The 22,524-nt window shown below is 45.3% G+C and overlaps 2 protein-coding genes across 2 annotated transcripts in view; one reads left to right on the top strand and one right to left on the bottom strand.

The window, feature by feature from the left end:
• Positions 1-15,581, bottom strand: part of LOC309652415 (transketolase-like protein 1) — a 35,875-nt gene extending 20,294 nt beyond the window's left edge. The window contains exons 1-6 of the mRNA XM_082446193.1: positions 15,416-15,581; positions 10,442-10,559; positions 5,998-6,095; positions 4,150-4,341; positions 3,941-4,068; positions 2,519-2,712 (exon numbers count right to left, since the gene is read on the bottom strand). Of these exons, the coding sequence (XP_082302319.1) occupies positions 2,519-2,712; positions 3,941-4,068; positions 4,150-4,341; positions 5,998-6,095; positions 10,442-10,559; positions 15,416-15,549 (864 nt within the window). The 5' untranslated portion in view covers positions 15,550-15,581. The remainder of the gene's footprint in view (positions 1-2,518; positions 2,713-3,940; positions 4,069-4,149; positions 4,342-5,997; positions 6,096-10,441; positions 10,560-15,415) is intronic.
• A 1,143-nt stretch (positions 15,582-16,724) lies between these two features.
• Positions 16,725-22,524, top strand: part of TEX28 (testis expressed 28) — a 66,424-nt gene continuing 60,624 nt past the window's right edge. Inside the window, 1 exon segment of the mRNA XM_082446892.1 lies at positions 16,725-22,216. Coding sequence (XP_082303018.1) covers positions 21,321-22,216 — 896 coding nt within the window. The 5' untranslated portion in view covers positions 16,725-21,320.

The raw sequence follows: 22,524 nt of genomic DNA, 5'->3' as shown, positions 1-22,524 counted from the left end.
CCAAAAGGTAGAAACAACCCAAATGTCCAGCAACAGGTGAATGGATAAATAAAACATATGATATACCCATAAAATGGAGTACTGCCACCACACGGATGAACCTCGAGAACACAGTGCTAAGTGAAATAAGCCAGACTCAAAACTTTGCATATTATATGATCCCATTTACATGAAATGTCTGGAATAGGCAAATCCACAGACACAGAAAGTAGATTAGCAGTTACTAGGGGCTGGGTGGGAATAGAGAGTAACTGCTAATGGGTATAGGGTTTCTCTCTGGGATGACGGAAATGTTGTAAGATTGAGTGTGGTGATGGTTGCACAACTCTTGTCAGCATGCTAAAAACCATTGAATTGTACATTTCAAATGGGTAGATTATATAGAAATCTATAGCTTTATATAGCTTTATTATCTCAATAAAGCTGTTATTTAAAAAAACAAGGTTTGCCTCCGCATTTGTCTTTGTTCGTTCATCTAAACACTCCTAAAAATATTTTTTAAAACAGGCAATTCATGTAGATGAGTACAAAAGTCAGGTTATGAAAGGATATCGAGTGAAAAGGCCATCTTCCTCCTGCTCTCCCAGTTCCTCTCCCCAGAGGTAAGGGAAATGACAGGTTTGTGTGGCATCCTTTTGGCAATGGTCTACTCACAAATACTTGGTGAGCATCTCATGCATACAAGGCATGTGAGCTTCTTTTAGGGCTATAGTTTTATAAGTATCTTAACATAGACCTTATATACTTAAGTTTATTTTTAGTTATTTTAGTTTTTATTGCCATTGTAAAAGGGATAATCTCTCCATTTTATTAATATAAGAATCAATCTTTGTATATTAGTTTTGCTACAAGTTCTCGTTCTGGACTCCTCTTATTTCTAACCATTTTCTGTCGATTCTCTTGGGCTTTCCAGACATACAACTCTACCACCTGCAAATAGGCTTGCCTTTTCATCATCAGGACTGAGTCTTTAATTGTTAATGATCATAATTTCCCCCCTCCTAATACTGGGGAATGATATGCATTACTAATTTGAACTTCACTGATTCATATACCTCTTTAAGGTACTGAGTTGAGACCAGCGAACATTTTATTTAGAATTTTTACATCAATATTCATAAGTGAGGTTGGCCTGTAGTTTTTTCCTTTGGGCTAGCATTATAACATTTCGGCTTCATAAATGGCTTTTTCCATATTCAAGAAGGTTTGAAATAGCCTAGGAATTAACCCATTCCTTGAAGGTTAAAATTAAGTCACTCTTGCAACTTAGTGAGCCTGGCACTTTGGAGGTACAACTCTTGGACAGTTTTCTCAAATTTTTCTATGGCTGTTGATCTACTTAAGTGTTTTGTGTCTTTTTAGTCAATTTTGGTATTTTATGTATTCCTAAAAGAGGTCCTTTTTTTTTTTTTTTTTTACAGGTTTTCATACCAATTAGCATAGTTTTCTCAAAATTCTGTTTTCCGCATCTGTGGTTATCTCCTCTAGTGACTAATTTTATTCATTTATGATTTTCATCTCTTTAAGTAGGCTAGATAATGGTTTGTCTACTGTATTAGTAATTCAAAGAGCCAACTCTTTGATTTGTGTATTAATGTGACTTCTTGTTCTTTAATTCATTAACTTTTTACGAACTGGCCTGTTTCCTTAATTTTTCCTATTAGTAAAATATATACACGTCTTTCAAAAAATGAAAAGCTCCCATAATCCCACCTACCTTCCAGACATAAACATTTCATCATAATCAATGCTGCAATTGACATTCATTCTATTCTGCACACTTGCACAGGTGTTCCTGTAGGACAAATTCCTGTGAGTTGCACTGCTAGTTTGAAGGGTGTGAACAGCTAAAGTGTTAACACATATTACCAAAGTAGCCTCTGTTTATATGTACTTTTCCCTTATTAATAGCGTTCTTCTGTTTTTAAATTTGTTTTCTAATTTCTCAAATAGTCAATTCATTTATTTTAAACCCATATTACCAGGCTAAGAAAACGTAAGTAACACTCAAAATGTCCCCAAATAAATAAGTATTTCCTTCCTCCCAGGCTCACCACCTTATTTCCTTAGGTTGTGAAGACCCTGCATACTTTGAATACAAAAATGGTAACAAAAAGCAGAAAGGTTTTATGTTCAGCCTTTCGTGCCTAATTTGTTTCCTTTTTGAAGAACTGGTCTTTGATGAATTGGTGTGTTTCCTTGTGTAATCCAGGGAATAAGCCCAACGGATCAATCCAGCCAGGCCCCCATCCTTTGAGTAGACACAGAAGCAAACAAAAGTTGCACAGCACTGGACACAAATAAGTAGTGACTGACTGGTAAGAAAATTCAGACCTGAGTTAAGTTTGAAATCAAAGAATAAATATCAGAAACAGTAAAAGAGAAGGTAAATCCATATTTATTGCTTATAATCTTTAGTTAAATACCACATCACCTAACAATTTGTTCATTCCTGGAGATCAGAGTAAACAGAGTCCTCTGTATTTACGAAAAGCAGAGAAAAAAGCAGTTTGCCTACCATGTCACCAACATTGTAAGCAGGTGGAGAGGTCATTTCTATATCTGTGATGTTGATTGGAGGCGAGTCTTCAACAGGGGGTTTTGGGTCAAGCTTCTTCTTGGTCTGTATCTGGCTCTCAATTAGTTTGATAATTGTATCCACTCTTTCTTTTGGCATTGGCCTTTCATGCCAATTTTCTGAATCCTCAACTTCTGCAACCCAATGGATAAAACACATTCATTCCCTAAGTATCTAATGAGCTCCTATTTGGTCATCTGAAAGACATCCAGATGGAAAAGATGTCAGCCACAGAGTAAAAAGCTGGCACAGGGGGCCTGACATGGTACTGCAGTCGCAGGAGACAGCCTTGACAAAGGCCGAGAGGCTCTTGAGGGGGCCGCTGGCCCATGTGCTGGTGAATGGAGGGGAGAGTGAGGGAGATGAGGCTGGACAGGCAGAGCAGACCATGGAGGATCCTACGGGTATAAGGAGTCTGAGTTCTGTCCAAAGCAAGATGGGAACCCACTGACGGGTTTGGAAGGGGGATGGTGACTGATCAGATCCGTGTTGTAGAAAGATCACCACGGCAGTCGTGTGGGGGCTGGCTTGGGGAGACTGCAGTTAGGGAGAGGTGACTGGGCCTGGGCAAGAGACATGGAGAGGAGCGAACAGACTTGAGACGTACGTCAGGAGCAGAATCAATCAGAATCGATGAAAGACTGGGTATGTGTGTAGGGGGCACATAAGGGAGAGGTGGAGGCAAGGACAATACCCAGGTTTCTGCCAGGAGCAAACCGGTCCAGTCGTCATTTACTGAACGGGGGTACCAGAATAAGACTGTATTTTGAGAAGGAGTCATAGAAGAGTTTTATTCTAAAATGTCAACACTAAAAACACACCAGGGATCACACCTACTGCAACTATTTATACTTGAGATGAACAACTTCAGAGGTCCACTTTGAAATCTGCAAGAAGTTAAGACTTTCAAAACCCCCTCCCTTCCCCGACCCTCAGTTCCACAGTTACCTTTCCCAGAGGCGCTGCTTTACTAGTGGCCTGTGTGTCCTCCCAGGTAGCGTGGGCACAGGCTAGGGCGCTCGCAGGCACGTACACTCATGTTTACGTATCTGCTCACGCTCAGCCCCCCTCTGGCTCTGCACTCCCGTGGAGATGGCTCCCTGCTGGTCCTCTAACTGAGGGACTATCCTCTCAGCCGCTCCCTTGCGCTCGCTTGCTGGGGGTCTGGGCTCCCTCCCCCTTGCCCTAACCAGATCTGCTATCTACAAGCATGAGAAAGAGCAAGAGCGCTGGGCGCACGTCACAGGCGTAATCACCGTGCGTGAAGTCAGCTGTCTGCCCAGCTAGCCTAAGCCTCCCTCCACCTCATATGCTAGGCAGAGGTTTTTGACAACCACAAGCAGAAAAGCAACACTTCCTTACGTGGCATGCCGTGGCCCCTGAAGGTCTTGGCAACTATAGCAGTGGGCTTGCTCTTCACTTGAGCCGCCTGCTGGAACACCTGGCACAGTGCCTCCACATCGCGGCCATCCACCACGAAAGTATTCCACCTGTCAACCGAGAAGTGGGCCAGGTTAGAAGGCGAAGGGGGGATGGGGCGGAAAGAAGGTGCCACAAAACAGGACAGTTACCCAAAGGCTTCACAGCGCTTCTGAAAGACGTCTGTGCAGTGCTTGAGGGGCAGGGTGCCGCTGTGGTACAGGCGATTCACGTCAAAGATGGCCACGAGGTTGTCCAGACTGTGGTGGGAAGCAAAGGCCATGGCCTCCCAGACGGAGCCTTCCGAGGACTCGCCACCTCCAATGAGGCAGAACACCCGGTAGCTGGGGCAAGCCGAGAGACGTTAGGACCGTGCCTGGGGCTCCTCTGGGCAGCTCGAGCAAATATATTTCATGGAGAGAAACAAAGGAGGAGACAGAAGCAGCTGCTTCAGACCTAAGACAATTTTCCCTGTCAACGCTGCCCAAATTCCACAGCTGAGGAAACACAGCTTTAAAAGCTTGGGCCTCACGACATGGGCTGCACCTTTGGCTAGTCTTCTCATTCTAGCTGTAAAAGTAGTTTCTACGTTCTTCTGCCACTTCCCTGGGCCCAACGAATAAGAGCGGATGGGGAGAAGGCAGCTCCCTTAAACGCCCAAACATTTACATATATGGTTTCTTGATAAGCTCCGTGTTAAGCACTGCCACCTTCTATTTCTGATCTTACAAATTTATATACAATAATAACAATCAAAACAGCCTACCTCAGGAGCGTATGTTCTGTTACAAATATTAAACTCCTCCGCAGCAGAAACATGAAATGTTTAAAGCACTAAAACACAACCCAGACCCCAAAAAATGCTATAAATGAGGTATAAAAAAAGTGATTAACCACAGGATAGGGACTAACAGAGGCAACAGTGAGAGATGAAAAAGGTCAACAGTGGAGGAAGCACAACAAAGTGCCTCCAGAGGGGCCACCTGGGCTGGAACCTGGGACCGAGGGGCTGCAGACTCAGGCACCCTGGGTGAACCATGGGAGTAGAACATGCACACCATCATGGCCAACCCTGAGCCCCCCAGGATCCCCCATCTTGCTGCTCCTACATCAGCAGCACCTGGGCACACACCCCTGCAAGAAAGGCATGGATCTGCCTGTCTTCAGGAAGGTGGACCATTCCAGAAAAAGAGACCTTTGATTAACATGTAGGGGTCCCCAATGGAAAGGCAAATACACCATCTGTTCACTCTACAGTGAAGCTCACTGAGATATGGGAAACAGGAAGATGTCTCTCTTAGTAAAAACTTGAATCCTAGGACTTCCCTGGTGGTCCAGTGGGTAAGACTCCGCACTCCCAATGCAGGGGGCTCGGGTTTGATCCCTGGTCAGGGAACTAGATCCCACAATGCTGCAGCTAAGACCTTGTATACCACCACTGAAGATCTCGCATGCCGCAACTAAGACCCGGCGCAGCTAGCTAGCTAGCTAAATAAACAAACAAGTAAATAAATAAATGTTTAAAAAAAACTTAGACTTGAATCCTAATAAACTGTTTTCTTTCTTTTTTAAAATATTTATCTATTTATTTTGGCTGTGCCGGGTCTTAGTTGCAGCATGCGGGATCCTACAGTTGTGGCATGTGGGCTCATAGTTGCAGCATGCGGGCTTCTTACTTGCGGCATGCACGTGGGATCTAGTTATCTGAACAGGGATCGAACCTGGGCCCCCTGCATTGGGAGTGCGGAGTCTTACCCACTGGACCACCAGGGAAGTCCCTAATGAACTGATTTCTATACTGCAGGCAGCACTTAGAACCCAACAGGAGATGCTAGAACCGCTTCATGAAATATGATTTCTTTTTACTCCTTGAGTACTTGGTAACCTGAACTTTTAACACAATCACTGCCTTCCCAAACTAATAAGCGATAAATAAAGCCAAAGTGCTGGGGGTGGGGTGGGGTGGGAACAGTTAAGTGGTTTCTGGGTAAGCGCCTTACCTGGCCTTGTCAAAGTACTTGCCAGTATATGCCATCCCACACGCGACCCCCAGTCCTTCCCCCAGCCATCCAGTTGCCACGTTAACAAACGACAGACTCTGTAAGAGAAAGCACCAAATGAATCTACACACCCTCATGCACCTCAAAGTGTCAGATCAACGTCACAAAGACAACAGAGTCACAGGTAATCCATGCAGCTGGTGAGGGCAACTGGAGCTCTGACAACATAGAAGTGGGAAGCTTCTGCACACAGCAGTCTAAACAGAGCCCAAGAGCAAAGCAGAAAAAAACATAAGCAGAAGTCCTGCCATTTCCACAAGACCTTTTATCTAGCTGTACACAGACCAGATGTTCAATGTTTTTGGAGAATATGGACTCTTAAACAGAAACTAGAAACACTGAAGAAGATTTCAATTTCCCTGGTTTGTAAAACTCAAGTCAACTGAGATTTGGGAAGTGGTGATGTAGGAGGTTATGCTAGAAATAAGTCACTTTCTACCACCACTCCATTTATCCCCACTGACCTGCTTGTACGCACAGGCTATCACGGTCCCACGGAGAGAATGTGGCCCTCTGAGGGCCACAAGGTGGTGCCAGTGCCAAAGGTCTGCTGCACTGAGGCCTCACTCCCTCCCAAGCTTCTGAAGAGATATCAAACTTATTCAACACTTCTGCTGCCACCATCTTGGCCTGGCCACAAACATCTCTTGCCTCTGTCAGAGCAGTGGCCTCCCTGCTTCCCTCCACAGTCGTTCTCAACACAGCCACCAGGCGGAGCACAATAAAACCGAAGCCCGCCCCTCAATCGCTGCGGAGAACTGTCCAAGGTCTTGTCGTCTAACGTCAAGTAGAGCTCAAGTTCTTGCAGTGGCCTGTTCACTCCAGACCCCCATCACCTCCCACTGCTCCGGGTGCCTGGCCTCCTGGATGTCCTTTGAACACGCCACGCACATGCCTGCCTCAGGGCTTTAGCACGTGTGGCCCCCTCTCCCCCGAGTGCTCAGCGCTTGTGCCTAAATAAGGGCACAGCTCACTCCCTCACACCCTCCAAGTCTCTGCTCAAATGTCAACACCAAGGCTTTCCTGGACCATCTCTTTCACCCAGTACCTGCCCTCCACTTCCCTTGGATCTAGGATACTCAGCCCCATCTGACATGCTATTTCTGGGTTTGTTTCTTGTCTGCCCCCTTCCTCCATTCAGATGTCAGCTCCATTCAGAGACTGGTTTGTGTTGTCACTACCACGGATGAGTGGATGGTACTTGTTAGTCTCAGATCCCTCTCCTGTCTTGCTCCACCCTACTGTTCTGCTCTTCCTGGGGCTCTTGACCTTCCTTAGCTTTCTCTACGTGCTTTGTGCCCTCACAGATTTGTTTTGCATCTCTAGCTCCGAGAACTGTCCCACTGAAGTCTCTCTTGACAACATCGCTAGCTTAGTCTTTCTCCCTACAGCTCCTATTTTACTCCTGTAACAAGCTCTGGCTCCCAGGTGCCTTACGTGCCCTTGGAGCGAGCCTGCGCTCTACACTCAGATCAACTCCACTTCCCCCCAGCTTTAACGCAGGGGACAAGTAAGCCCACTTCCATAAGGCTTTGCTCTCTGGGTATGATGGTGAGGAAAGCCCCGTTCAGGAAGCAAAAGGCTGTAGGATTACTTGAGAAGATTGGTGGGGCATCAGCATGATGTCTGGCATGGTGGAAGCACGCCCACAGGGGTTCCCTTTCCTTTCCCAAGAATCCTTTCGCTGTGGGGGGGACACTCACAACTGAGGGGCCAAGAATAAAGATGCACACAAGCTGCTGAGGGCACCCAGGAAAGAAAGCTTTCTCTTCCAGGTGGTACTTCTCATCTTTGTTCTGACACAAAGTGTGCTTCAAGAACAAATTTACAAGAAGGCTTTTTGGTTACTTCCCAAGCCTCCTTGGCTAAAGAAAACAAAAGAGCTGATAAAACAAAAACTAAGGCCTGGGTGGTGGACGGAGAGATCATGAGCACCTCAGTCAGTGCCATGGCCAGGCCTTAGCAAGCGGCCTCCTCACGCAGCTGTCTACATGGACACTCCTGCCCCGGGAGCACAGATTATGGAGACCCTGGCTTCTCGGCCTCTAGCGAGTCCATTTACTCCATTCCCAACCAGAGCCAAGATGGACTATGCTCCTGAGTGTTTTTTTTCTTAAACTAAATTTATTTATTTTATTTATTTTTGGCTGCATTGGGTCTTCCTTGTTGCATGTGGGCTTTCTCTAGTTGCGGTGCACGGGCTACTCACTGCAGCGGCTTCTCTTGTTGCGGAGCACGGGCTCTAGGCGCACGGGCTTCAGTAGTTGTGGCACGTGGGCTGAGTAGTTGTGGCTCGTGGGCTCTAGAGCGCAGGCTCAGTAGTTGTGGTGCACGGGCTTAGTTGCTCCGTAGCATGTGGGATCTTCCCGGACCACGGCTCGAACCCGTGTCCCCTGCATTGGCAGGCGGATTCTTTTATATATATATATATATATATATTTTTTTTTTTTTTAATTAATTAATTAATTTACTTATTTTTGGCTGTGTTGGGTCTTCGTTTCTGTGCGAGGGCTTTCTCTAGTTGTGGCAAGCGGGGGCCACTCTTCATCGCGGTGCATGGGCCTCTCACTATCGCGGCCTCTCTTGCTGCGGAGCACAGGCTCCAGACGCGCAGGCTCAGTAGTTGTGGCACACGGGCTTCGTTGCTCCGCGGCATGTGGGATCCTCCCAGACCAGGGCTCGAACCCGTGTCCCCCTGTATTGGCAGGCAGATTCTCAACCACTGCGCCACCAGGGAAGCCCAGCAGGTGGATTCTTTACCACTTCGCCACCAGGGAAGTCCCCTGAGTGTTTTTTCTTGTCTTCAAACTTTATCTGCTGCGTAAGTCTGATGAACACACAAATCTGGCAAATGAGTAGAGCCCAGCCTGAGGCTACACGCCAGAAAGTCTCTCTATCCCTCTAAGGCCAATGACTCTGATTATATGATAGCAGCGGTTATGGGATAGTCTAGGCATCTTTTTTTTTTTTTTTTTGGCTGTGCTGCGCGGCTTGCGGAATCTTGGTTCCCTGACCAGGGATCGAACCCAGGCTCCCAACAGTGAAAGCGTGGAGTCCTAACACTGGACCACCAGGGAATTCCCACATCTTTCCCTTTTTTAAAGTAAAGCTCTAAACACCCATACTTTGTTTGTACACCTATAGTTATTCAGTTTTTATGATGAAGGAAATTCAAGCTTACAGAAAAGTTGTACGAATAGTACAATGAAGTTCCATATACTCTTTACCTAAATTTGTCAACTATTACTAATGGACTTCGTTTGCTTCAACTCTCTTCCTCTACACACACGTTTTATTTATCCTTTGCCAAACCTCATTTGAGATTATGTTTTAGACACCAAGGCAAGGATCATAACTACGGCTCCAGGTACTCTGCCTATACTCTGCCTTTGTCTTTACTTCCCGCTGCCCAGATTTGGGGTTTCTATTTGCACATGTCGTTCTACCAGTTGAGCTTTAAATGCTTTGCTCAGAACACAGCAAACTTTCAGACAGCATCAAAAGAGCTGCTTGTTCTTCTAGATCGACCTTGCTTTTAATATTTCTTTTCTTTCCTGTCCCCCAGTGTCATGAGGTTATCTCGTACTATAGCTAGCCTAATGAGAAACTCCTTATTGGTATCAGGTCAGATATGCAGAGAAATGGAAGAGAAAGCTGACTGACGGGTGGGACAACCCTCCAAATCAAGCTCAACGCTCCTCGAGCTCAACAAGTTGGATTCACTCATGTGGCCCTCCTCTACCCAGGTGGCAGAGGATCGGAGCAGCATGACCCTGACAAGGGGGGCTTTAGTGCTAGGTGGGGTAAAGTGAGGCACCATCAAAGGAAAAGAAGGACTGCCAGCTGCCGCAAGTCATCCTTCCCACCACGCAGTCCTCACTAGAACACCTTTTAGATCTTTATGAGGTGCCATGGTCTGAATGTTTGTGCCCCCTCCCCAAAATCCATTATGTTGAAAACCTAATGCCCAAGGTGATAGTATTAGGAGGTAGTGGTCTTTGGGCAGTGATTAGGTCATGAGGGCAGAACCCTGAAGAGTGGGGTTAATGCCCTTATAAAAGAGAGACCATTTCTCCTTACATCACACGAGGATACAGTGAGAAGTCTGCCACCAGGAACAGGGCCCTCACCAGAACATGACCATGCTGGTGCCTTGATCTTAGACTTCTAGCCTCCAGAACTGTGAGAAATAAATTTCTATTGTTTATAAGCCACCCAGTCTTTGATGTTTTATTATATCAGCCTGAACAGATGAAGACATGAGGCAAAGAGAGAAGCACCAAAAGGATAAACAGAGGCCATTTCAGGTCTTGTTGCCACATGGTGGCTTTTAAAATGAGTTCAGGAACCAAGTGTCTGAGCATGGGTTCCCATGCCAGCTTACCTTGGAGAGGACGAATCTGTCATTGTTCGGGTTCTCCGGGTCCATCTGTTTATACCTCATGATGTAGAAAAACAGCACAGACATGATCTCAGCAGCACTGCTGCACACTGTGGGGTGGCTGAAAGACATGGCACAGGTCGTTTCTCACAGGCAAGTGACTCACCAGGGACACACACAGCGCATGAGGAGGCCTTTCAGCACATGGTCTCCTCAAACTGGAAGCAGCAGTCATTTCTGCCAGTCCTGAAAGAATCCAGCCAAGGGAAAGGGATGCTGGGCCACTGCCCGCCAAGTTCACAGCTTGTAAGGATGCTTTCAGGCCCAGGAACCTCACAACTCCTCTCCCTGTAGGGAGCAAGACCTCACAGACCAGCCCCCTTCTATCAGTGGAGCACCGGCATACTTGGGGAAGTTCGCCTGGTGACTCTGTAAGCATTTGAGTGTCATTTCACTTGTTTGAATTCATCTGTGATATCATTAATCAGAAATTTCACAAAGCAGAAATAAACCCACACGTATGTGGTCAACTAATTTTTGATGAGGGAGCCAAGAATACTCAAGGCAGAAAAAACAGTCTCTTCAACAAGTGATACAGGAAAAATTGGATATTCACATGTAAAAAAATGAAACTGGACACCTACCTTATACCACTCACAGAAATTAACTTGAAATGGATTAAAACTTAAACGTAAGACCAGAAACCATAAAACTCCTAGAAGAAAAACATAGGCACTACGCTACTTGACCTGAGTCTTAGAGAGGGTTCTTTGAATCGGACACTAAAAGCAAAAGCAAAAAAAAAGCAACAAAAACAACAAACAAAAACCAAGTGGGACTGAACCAAACTCTTCATGGCAGAAGAAACCATCAACAAAATGTAAAAGCAACCTACTGAATAGGAGAAAGTATTTGCAAATCACATATCTGATAATGTGTTTATATGGAAAATATATAAAGAACTCACATAATTCCATAACAAAACAACAAAAAATCCGCTTAAAAATGGGCAAACGATCTGAATAGGCATTTTCCCAAAGAAGACATACAACAGGCACATGAAAAGGTGCTCAACACCATTGATCATCAGGGAAATTGCAAGTCAAAACCACAATGAGATATCCCCTCACACCTATCAGAACGGCTGTCATCAAAAAGATGAGTTAACAAATCTGGCAAAGATGTGGAGAGAAGAGAACCCTTGTGCACTGTTGGTGGGAATGTAAATTAGAGGAGCCACTATGGAAAACAATATGGAGGATCTTAAAAAAAAACACCACCATATGATCCAGCAATTCCACTACTGGGAGTATATCTGAAGAAAATGAAAACACTATGTGGAAGAGATATCTGCACCCCTACGTTCACAGCAGCACTATTTACAATAGCCAAGCTATGGAAACAACCCAAGTGTCTGATAGATGAATGGACAAAGGAGATGTGGTACAGATATATAATGGAACATAATTCAGGCACAAAAAGGAAATTCTGCCATTTATGACAACATGGATGGGCCTTGAGAACATTATGCTAGATGAAGTAACTCACAGAAAAAGAAATACTGTATTATTACACTGTGGAATCTAAAAAAAAACCCAAACCCAAACTCACAGAAAAAGAGATCACCAGATTTGTGGTTACCAAAGGTGGGGGTTGAGGGGATGAGGAACTGGATGAAGGTGTTGAAAGTTACAAACTTCCAGATATAAAATAAATAAATACAGGGCTTCCCTGGTGGCGCAGTGGTTAAGAATCCGCCTGCCAATGCAGGGGACACGGGTTCGAGCCCTGGTCCGGGAAGATTCCACATGCTGCAGAGCAACTAAGCCCATGAGCCACAACTACTGAGCCTGCGCTCTAGAGCCCGTGCTCTGCAACAAGAGAAGCCACGACAATGAGAAGTCTGCACACCGCAATGAAGCCCCTGCTCGCCACAACTAGAGAAAGCCGGCGTGCAGCAACGAAGACCCAACACAGCCAAAAAAACCCACAAAACCCCACAAATAAGTAAATAAATTTTAAAAATAAATAAATAAATACTTGGGATGTAATATATAACAAAATGACTATAATTAACACTGCTGTATGGTATATTTGAAAGTTGTTAACAGTAGATCCTAAGAATTCTCATTACAGGGAAAAAACATTTTTCCATTTTTTGGTATCTATGAGATGATGGGTGATAAACTTATTGTATTTATCATTTTACAATATATGTAAGTCAAATCATTATGCTGTATACCTTAGATACTGCTGTGTGCTCAATTACATCTCAATAAAACTGGGAAAGAAAATTTTTTAAAAATCCAACAAAGAAAATGCATTCTACTTCCTAAAATGAATTTCTTTTAGGAAGTGAATGGTCAGACTGAGAAGTTTCTCGTTGTGGTGTAACTTGAGGCCCTTATAGAATGAAGTAACTGCTGCTCTTAGAAAGCAGCCTGCATGGGAGTCCAGGCAGTCTGCCATTAATTAAGAAGGGGAGGAGGTGGCAGGGCAGAGGACAAAACCAACTTCCTAGAGCCCTGCCACACCCCAAAAGTCAGAAGAGTAACATTTTAAGCCCAGCTCATGTGTATTAATAATCTCCCCTTTCAAGTTTCACAATACAGAAAATGGAGAGTTAAACCTCTTGCCTTTGCAAGTATCCCAGGTGGATGATTTGGATTTAAAAGCTGTTACAGATCTCTTGAGAAAATGCAAACTTATTAATTTTGAAGGTGAAGGGAGCAAAATGAAAGTGTAAAAAAAAAAAATCCAAAACCATGCAGGTCTTAAACTCATTGACATTGCCTTTTTCATGTTATAGCACAGGCTGGAAAACAAAACTTTAAAAAGATATCACGCAAACTATTTTATCTGACCAGGACAGGGTGAAGTTAGAAGTCAATAATAGAAAGAAAATGGTAAAATTCACACATTTGTGGGAATTAAACAACACACTCTTAGAATAACTTTAAATGGGGTATAATACGTAAAAACATTAAATCACTATATTGTACACGCGACACTAATGTAAGAGTCGACTACACTTCTATTAAAAAAGAAAACAACCTTCCCCCACAACGCACTTAAACGAACAATGGGTCAAAGAAACTTCAAGAGAGTTGGAAAGTATTGAGACAAATGATAAAGAAAACACAAGATACCAAAATTTATGGGATGTGGCAAAAGCAGTGACAAGAGATAAGTTTATGGCTGTAAATGCTTGCATTAAAAAAGAATGATCTCTGGGAATTCCCTGGTGGGCCAGTGGTTCGGACTTGGCGCTTTCACTGCCGTGGACCCAGGTTCGATCCTTGGTCAGGGACCTAAGATCCCGCAATCTGCACGGCGAAGTCAAAATAAATAAATGAATAAGTAAGTAAAAATTTAAAAAAAAAGAACGATCTCGAAGAAAACCTAACTTCACAACTTAGTAACTAGGAAAAGCAGAACTAAACCCAAAGCTACCAGAATGGAAAACGTAATAAATATTATTGCAGAAATAAATAAAAGACTAGGAAAGCAATGTAGAAAATGAACCAAAAGCTGGTTCTTTGAAAAGATTAACAAAATTAATAAGCCTTGGGCTTCCCTGGTGGCGCAGTGGTTGAGAATCTGCCTGCTAATGCAGGAGACACGGGCTCGAGCCCTGGTTTTGGAAGATCCCACATGCTGTGGAGCAACTGGGCCCATGAGCCACAACTACTGAGCCTGCACATCTGGAGCCTGTGCTCCGCAACAAGAGAGGCCGCGATAGTGAGAGGCCCGCGCACCGCGATGAAGAGTGGCCCCCGCTCGCCGCAACTAGAGAAAAAGCCCTCGCACAGAAACGAAGACCCAACACAGCCAAAAAATTAATTAAAAAAAAAAAATCCGCCTGCCAATGCAGAGGACACGGGTTTGAGTCCTGGTCTGGGAAGATCCCACATGCCGCGGAGCAACTAAGCCCGTGCGCCACAACTACTGAGCCTGCGCTCTAGAGCCCGCGAGCCACAAGTACTGAGGCCCGTGTGCCTAGAGCCCGTGCTCTGCAACAAGAGATGCCTGCGCACCACAACGAAGAATAGCCCCCCCCGCTCGTCACAAAGCCCACACGCGCGGCAACGAAGACCCAACGCAGCTAAAAAAACCCAACAAAAGCCTTTAGCTAAAGTAAGGAAAAAAGAGAAAATTACTGAATTTACTAAATCCGATTTGAAATTACTAATTACATTTCAGGAATGAAAGTAAGGATATAACCACCAATTCTACAGACATAAAAAGGATTATAAAGGACTGTGAACAATTGTACGCCAATAAATCAGTTAACCTAGAAGAAATTTTTAGAAATAGAAAATCTGAATAAACCTACAATAAGGAGATTGAATCAGTAGTCGAAAAGCTCCGTGACAAAAAACAACTTTGAACCTGATGGCCTCACTGGTGAATCCACAATCCTCCTCCAACTTTCCCCCCAAAACTGAAGGGAACACATTGAAACTCACTCTGGGGTCAGAATTGCCCCCGTACTAAAGGCAGACAAATACCTTCGGAGAAAACTAACGGCTAAAATCTCTTACGAATACTAACGCAAACATCCTTGACAAAATACCAGCAGAACCAACAGTCCCCTTTTGCTCCGATTCTTACTCGCCTATTACTTTTAGGCTTTATTTCCCGGAACTCCACGTCCTGGATCGGACCCTGGCGTCGAGGACAACCACTTACACGGAAAACGCCGGGCCGCTCCCACTCTAGCCCGACGGACGCAGGCGCTCCGCCAGCCGGCCCGCGTCCCGGCTTCTCTCCGTGGGCCAGTGAGGGGCGGCTGCCTGAGTACTTGGCCAGCGGCGGCCACGAGTCTGGGGGTGGCTGCCAAGCCCCGAGGGCCTGAAATGGGGCCACTAAATAACGGAGCCCACCCCGCCCCCGACGGCTCCGTTCAACTCTCTCCCCGGTCGTCGCCGCAGGGCCGGCCGCTCAACGACCGGAGCTTCGACCAGGGTGCCTTACCAACAGTTTGAGGCACAGAGGGACCTGATGACGTGGAGGCGCAGGCGATTGGCCATGTCTTGCAGCACCTGCAAGATGTTCTCGTCAAGCTTGGCTTCTTCCGCCATCACTCCGTTCGCCTCCTCATCAGCCATAGCTGCGATCTCGCCCGCGTCTGAGGAGCAAATGGCCCGGAGCCTCCTCAGCCGGCCGCACGCGCGACGCTCCCGCCGCGCGACGCTCCCGCCGCGCGACGCTCCCTCCGCGCGACGCTCCCTCCGCGCGCCCTCCAACTCTATGGATTTTGAACAATTGTTATTCATATGTTGCACATTATTCGAAATAATTTAATTCTTTTATATCTGCCCTGGTCCTATCAATTTAAAGAGGGCTGCCTCCGCGCAGGACCAGGTCTACTTTTGGGGTGATAAAAAAATTCTGGAACTAGATGGTGTGATAGTTGTGCGACGTGGTGACTGTAGTAAAGGAGGGCCGATGCATTCACAGACTTTTAAAGAGTTAGTGATACAATAGTGCAGTTTGTTTTGCGCACTTCCTCACACTATTAAGAAAAGCCACGCTGGAATTTTCCCCTTTGCAGCCGCCTCCCTCCAGCCCCTTAGCAGCCCAGCCCCGGGCAGTGGGGGTTGGGAGGTCTTCACAGCAGGTGAGGCTGCCTGAGCGTTCTGAGGCAGTGTGGCGTCTCTGCGTGGACCTTCTTTCTCTTTCTAGAACCTTCTGGACGGCCAGCCCCGCCTTACCGTTGAGGTGGCGTGAGCCCAACGCTAGGCTACAGCTTTTCCGGGAAGCCTGAGTTGAGGGGGCTTCCGTTAACTTTCAGTCTGAAAGCCCCCATCACCAAGGCCACAGTGTAGTGTTGGAGCTTATCCCTCCGACTCTGAGATGCTTTTCCAATGCCCCAGTGGCACCATCCCCACAACACCACACCCTCACTTCAGCCACTGGGGAGCTTCTTAGTTCAAAAGTGTCGCCCTCCCGAGAGACCCCCAGCGGCCCTGAGGTTGGCCGGGGGCCCACGTTCTCGCCGGGTTAAAGGCTTAGTGCATTGACAATGGCGCAACGAAACCCCAAACCTCCATGTCCTCCTACCACAGATATGTGAGTGCGCCTTTCCCCACGTCCCCATCACCACCTGATGTTAGTCTTTTTAATGTGTGGCATTCTGATGTATGAGAACATCTTTTTTAATCATTTGATTTATGTCTGCCTGATTTCCTTGCAGTTGCACATTTTTCATGTTTACTGGTATTCATAGTTCATCTTTTCTGAATTGTCTATTACTACCCTTTACTGTTTTTATGTTTGATGATTTGTTTTTAGCTTCCTAATTTGTAGGAGTTCTTTATATATTATGTTGATTAGCCTTTTATCTCTTAGAGGTAATTGCAAATCTTTTTTTCTTAATCTGTTGCTCTTTAAAAATGTTAATGGAGATACTTTATTTTTAAGAAGAAGCAAGTGTTTGAACCAAAACCGAAAGGTTGCTTCTTAACTTTATGCTTCCTTCACCATAAGAAGGTTTAAACATTTTTTTAACTGTAGTACAATATGTAAATCTTTTCCTTTATGGCATTTTGGTTTGAGACTTGTTCAAAAAGGTGTTCTCCACAGAGAGATTATAAAAACATTTCCTATTGTGTCCTTCTGATACCTTTAGAGTTTCATATTTATGTTTAGTTCTCTATTCTGTCTCGACTTTATTATTGTATATGATGTAAAGTAGCACTCTAACTTAGTTTTATTCAAATAGCCAAGTATCCCAAGACCATATTTATTTTTCGTTCCCAAAATTTCTTAGCTATTCTTTTGCATTTTGGAATTAGCTAATCTAACATTCATAAGACATTCCCATTGGGTTTTTAACTGTTATTTCATTGAATTTATAAGTTAATATGTAGAGGGCTGACATATTTACAGTATTGAGTCTTCTCAAGAACATGGTATACAGCCATTGATAATCACATCTTATTGCCATCCTATTTTGTATTTTCTATTTAACCTGATATCTCATTTCTTTTTGTTCCTCCTTTCCTTCCCTTTTCTGGATTAATCAAGTTCCTTTTTTTCTGCCCTTGATTATTTGGATGTTATTTACCTGGCTTTTTTCTACTGGTTGCCTTGAATTTTTTTTTCACCAGTATATTCTTTTGTCAGTTTTGAGTTTTATATGATATCTATAAAATTCCTCAATAGAACAAGTCATTAGCAAATTTTAACTTTCTCTATTAACTACTTTCTTTAAAAATACTTAGTTCTTTCAGTTATCAGTGCTACGTATGAACATTGTTTAAAGCAGGGGTCAGCAAACTGTTTCTGTAAAGGGCCGTATAGTAAATATTTGATGCCACATGTTCTCTGTTGTAGCTGCTCAACTAGACCTTTGTTGTGGCACAAAGGTAGCCATACACTATATGTAAGTGAATCAGTGTGGCTGTGTGCCAATCACACTTTGTGGACACTGAAATTTGAATCTCATATAATTTTCACATGCCACAAAATATCCTTCTTCTGATTTTTTTCAACCATATAAACACGTAAAAACCATTCTTAGCTCACACCTGTACAAAACCAGTCTATAGTTTGCCAACCCCTGGTTCAAAGAGTTAAATGGTTCTACAAGGTTTATTACAAAAAATAGCAATCTCTACAGGTCTTCCCTGGTGGTCCAGTGGCTAAGGCTCCGCACTCCCAATGCAGGGGGCCCAGGTTCGATCCTTGGTCAGGGAACTAGATCCCACATGCCGCAACTAAGAGATCGCATGCCGCAACTAAGAGATCGCATGCTGCAACTAAAGATCCTGCATGCTGTAACTAAAACCTGGCACAGCCAAATAAATACATATTTTTAAAAAATAACAGTCTCTTGCTTCCACCCACAGTCGTCCATCCATTCCCCAGAATCAACTACATTCAACCCTTTTAGCTGTTTCTTTTGGCATTTACCTCTAGTTCTGTAAATAAATTGTTTATAGTGCTGTTTCTTTATTTTTTAGATTTTGGGAATTATTGATTGACTTCTCACAGTAAAAGATGATGATGTAGCTCTTTCACCACCCCCATCCTTCCAGTACAGTATACAATCATCTGCATTAGATTATTCTTTGGTGTTCACGTTATCAAGTCTACGGCAACTCTGATGACTTTTCCTTTCTCTCCTGATGTTTTGTTTTCCTTAGAGTTAACACTTGTCTCTCCCCACCCCGTGTTGCTTGTTCTCTACTACTTACTATAGGTCAGCACTTCCCCAAACTGGCTATATCTCCTCTCCAGCTGCTGAAAGATGTCCTGCATATTTCATTCACTTGGAGCACTCTCTCCTGGAGCCTTTTGACTTGCCCGCCAGGCCCACTGCCCAGCTGCCAGCCTGGGTCCCCTTCCATCATCCTGGAGATTGCACTTGCCTTTCTTTTAGCTTGGGGCCCCAGTTTCATAAATCCCGTCTCTACCTCTGTCTTAGGTTCCTCTCTGGTTTTGGTGGCACATCTTCTCTAGTAGCTTCCAGAAAAAGAATTCAAAGGAAGTAAACTATTTGAGTTCTTTCATGTTAGAAAATGCCTTTAATCTAAAAATTGACAGTTTGGTTATAGAATTCTAGGTGAGAAAATCGTTTTTCCCCCAAATTTGGAAGGCATTACTTCATTGTTTTCTAATTCTTAGTGCTTCACTGAAAAGTTTGAAGACATTCTGGCTTCTGATTCTTTGAATGTGACCTTTTTTTTTCTCTCTCTCTGACAGTTATTCTCTCAGCATATTGAAGATATTATTCAACTCTTCTGGATTTCATTGATGCCTTAGAGAAGGTAGCTTTCAGTCTAAAAGTCATGGTAATCAGCTTTTACAATCTGGCTGCTTCTAAGATCTGTGTCTAGGTGTGGATCTATTTCCGTTTTATCCTGCTTGGGATATCTTGGGCTTCTTTTTTAAAAAAATTAATTAATTAATTAATTAATTTTTGGCTGCGTTGGGACTTCGTTGCTGTGCGTGGGCTTTCTCTAGTTGCGGGGAGCAGGGGCTACTCTTTGTTGCAGTACGCGGGCTTCTCATTGCGGTGCCTTCTCTTGTTGCGGAGCACAGGCTCTAGGCGTGTGGGTTTCAGTAGTTGCAGCACGTGGGCTCAGTAGTTGTGGTGCACGGGCTTAGTTGCTCCGTGGCACGTGGGATCTTCCAGACCAGGGCTCGAACCCGTGTCCCCTGCATTGGCAGGCAGATTCTTAACCACTGTGCCACCAGGGAAGTCCCCATGCTTTTCTTTAAAGCTTTACTTCCTGTGTATGCATCCCTAAGCAACATCATTTCATTTTGCCTGCTTTTGAACTTTATATGAGTAGAACCATATGTAGTATGGATTCTTCTGTATTTGGCTTCTTTTGTTCAACATTATGTTTGTTCATTCATGCTTTCAAGGCTGTAGTTTATTTTTATTGTTGTATAGCAGTAAACTGTTGAATATATTACAGTTCACTTACACATTCTATGATGATAGGCCAGGTGGGTTGTTTCTAGCAGTTGGTTATTGGGAGTATTATTGTACCTGCCTTTCAAGGATATATCTAGGAATGCAATTGCTGGACCATTCAGTATGGATGTCTTCAACTTTATGATATTACCAAATGCTTTCCCAAAATATTTGTACCAATTACTCTCCCACCAGGAGTGATTGAGGGATCCTGTTGCTCCATATCCTTTCTGAGATTTATTATAGTTTAAGTTTTGCCAATCTGCTAGGTGCATAGTGGTATCACATGTTTTTTTAAATATCAAGGTATAATTTGCATAGAATAAAATACACAGAACCAAAATATCTATTACACTATAATCACTCCTTGCTTCCCACTGGGAGAGCATTTTCAGATTGAAAACAGTCATGAAGGGCTTCCCTGGTGGTGCAGTGGTTAAGAATCCGCCTGCCAATGCAGGGGATACGAGTTCGAGCCCTGGCCCGGGAAGATCCCACGTGCCGCGGAGCAACTAAGCCCGTGCACCACAACTACTGAGCCTGCACTCTAGAGCCCCCGAGCCACAACGACTGAGCCTGAGTGCCACAACTACTGAAGCCCACGGGCCTAGAGCCCATGCTCCACAAAAGAAGCCATGACAATGACAAGCCTGCGCACCGCAATGAAGAGTAGCTCCCACTCACCACAACTAGAGAAAGCCCGCGCACAGCAACGAAGACCCAACGCAGCCAAAAATAAATAAATAAATAAATTAATTAATTAAAAAAAAAACAGTCATGAAGGTGCTTTTAGTTAAAAAGTAGAAACAGAACAGAGGCTCCACCTGTCCTGACCTCACCTACCTCTCCTAGCTCATCCCTGCCCACTCTACCCTGGTCTCCTGTGTTCCAGTTATGCTGCTATGTCCTTCTTTATTTTAGAGATGAGAAAACCGACCCTCTGAGCGGTTTATTAATTTACTCAAGGTCTCAAGAGTGGTAGAGTCAGGATTTGAACTGGGCTCTGTCTCCAAGGCAGTGCTCTTACTATTATCCTTCACCATGCAAGAGACTCATTTGTTTGTGTTACAGTAGAACTGTCCACCCTAGGCTGTCAGCTCTGTGAGACCAAGGAATATGTCTGGCTTCTGTACCACATAGTAGGCACTCAGGAAATATGTGTTGAATGAATGATTAGATGAAGGAATGAACCTGATAGGATGCAAATCTCCCTGTCTATCTCTTCTATCCACCTGGCAGTAGCAATACAGCAAGCTGTATGGATTAATGGAAATGAGTTTATTCCATGCTTTACAAGAACAGTTCTCTATAAAACGAGACCCACTGTTGGTAATTCTTGGAAGAGAAGTCCAAGAACAGGGCAGGTGTGGAGGGGGTTGCTAGCCACCTGGAGGTCATAGTGAGGTACACCCATAGAGCAAGGAGCCAGGTGCTGAAGAGGAGGGGAGAATGTCCAGTCTGTGTCGGGCCCACCTCAGATGCACAAATCTTGCAAATGAAGTACTTGCGCATATGCATAAGTATTGTTATAGAGTGGAGCAATACGTGTCTAATTCTCCAACCATTTGCATTCACAGAAGTACCTGTTTTGTGATTCTTGTTTCCCAATGCAGGTGGAATACACTAAGCCCAACTGCAACCTTCCCCTCCAATGTTCCCTCCTGCAGATCCCTGTCATCCAGTGAGGCTGGCCCCAGTGGCCCCTCCAGCCTCTCAGATGGGGAGCTGGCCCGGAACTTACAGGACAGCATCAAGCACCACATCCTGTACCTCTCAGAGCAGCTGAGAGTGGAGAAGGCCAGCCGGGCCAGGAACACTGTGGGCTTCCTCAAGCTGGTGTCCACAGCCGACCGGCACCAGGCCCCCCACATCTGGCAGGCCTTCGAGAAGGTGAACCAGCATGCCTCTGCCACCGTTGCCCAGATTGAGCGAAGGCTCCACCGGTGTCACCAGCAGCTGCAGGAGCTGGAGGAGGGCTGCAGGCCCAAGGGCTTGGCGCTGAGGGCAGAAAGCAGCCTGGGGGACAACTGCGAGCAGCCCAGCGAGAAGGCTCTGTTTTCAGAGCCCTCCAAGCCAGGTGCGGAAGACTGCCCGTCCACTGGCCTGTTTGATGTCATTAGACACTTCTCTCCGGAGAGTCACTCCCCAGCCTTGCGGCAGAGGAGGTCCTCGGAGACCAAGCATGGGGTCCAGCCGCGAGACCTGCTGTGGCAGAAGGTGAAGGAAGAGCTGATCAAAGTCAAGACCTTCCACCTCAGCTTGCAGGTGTCCTATCAGAGCCTCAAGGAGCGGTATGTGACCAACCTGCAGGCATTGCTGGAGTCCCTCTGGGAGGAGAAGTGCAGGTGAGGCGGCCCCCTTGGCCACCTGAGCTCTGGGGTGGGTGGGGGGTGTCTGTGTTCCTCTCAGCGACCAAGCCCCGCAGCAGAGAGGGCTCGTCCCCTGCCCACCGTGCACACCTTCCTGGCCCTCTCCTGGCCAATGGGGCTCTGACTGGGCTGACACCAGCCTGTGGTGGCGGGTGGGCCAGCAGAGGCCTATCGTCAGCCAGGCAGGTGTCCGCTGGTCCCCATGTGCTGCAGTGGTGTGTGATGCGCGACTGGAATCGCCTCGCCAGCCCTAGTCCCTTCACCTGGGCTCGTGGCTAAGTTGG

Source organism: Balaenoptera physalus (genome assembly GCF_965194825.1).
Source record: "Balaenoptera physalus genome assembly, chromosome: X".
Lineage (NCBI taxonomy): Eukaryota > Metazoa > Chordata > Mammalia > Artiodactyla > Balaenopteridae > Balaenoptera > Balaenoptera physalus.
Note: the sequence above shows the minus strand (reverse complement) of the source record. Positions and strands in the feature narration are given on the sequence as shown.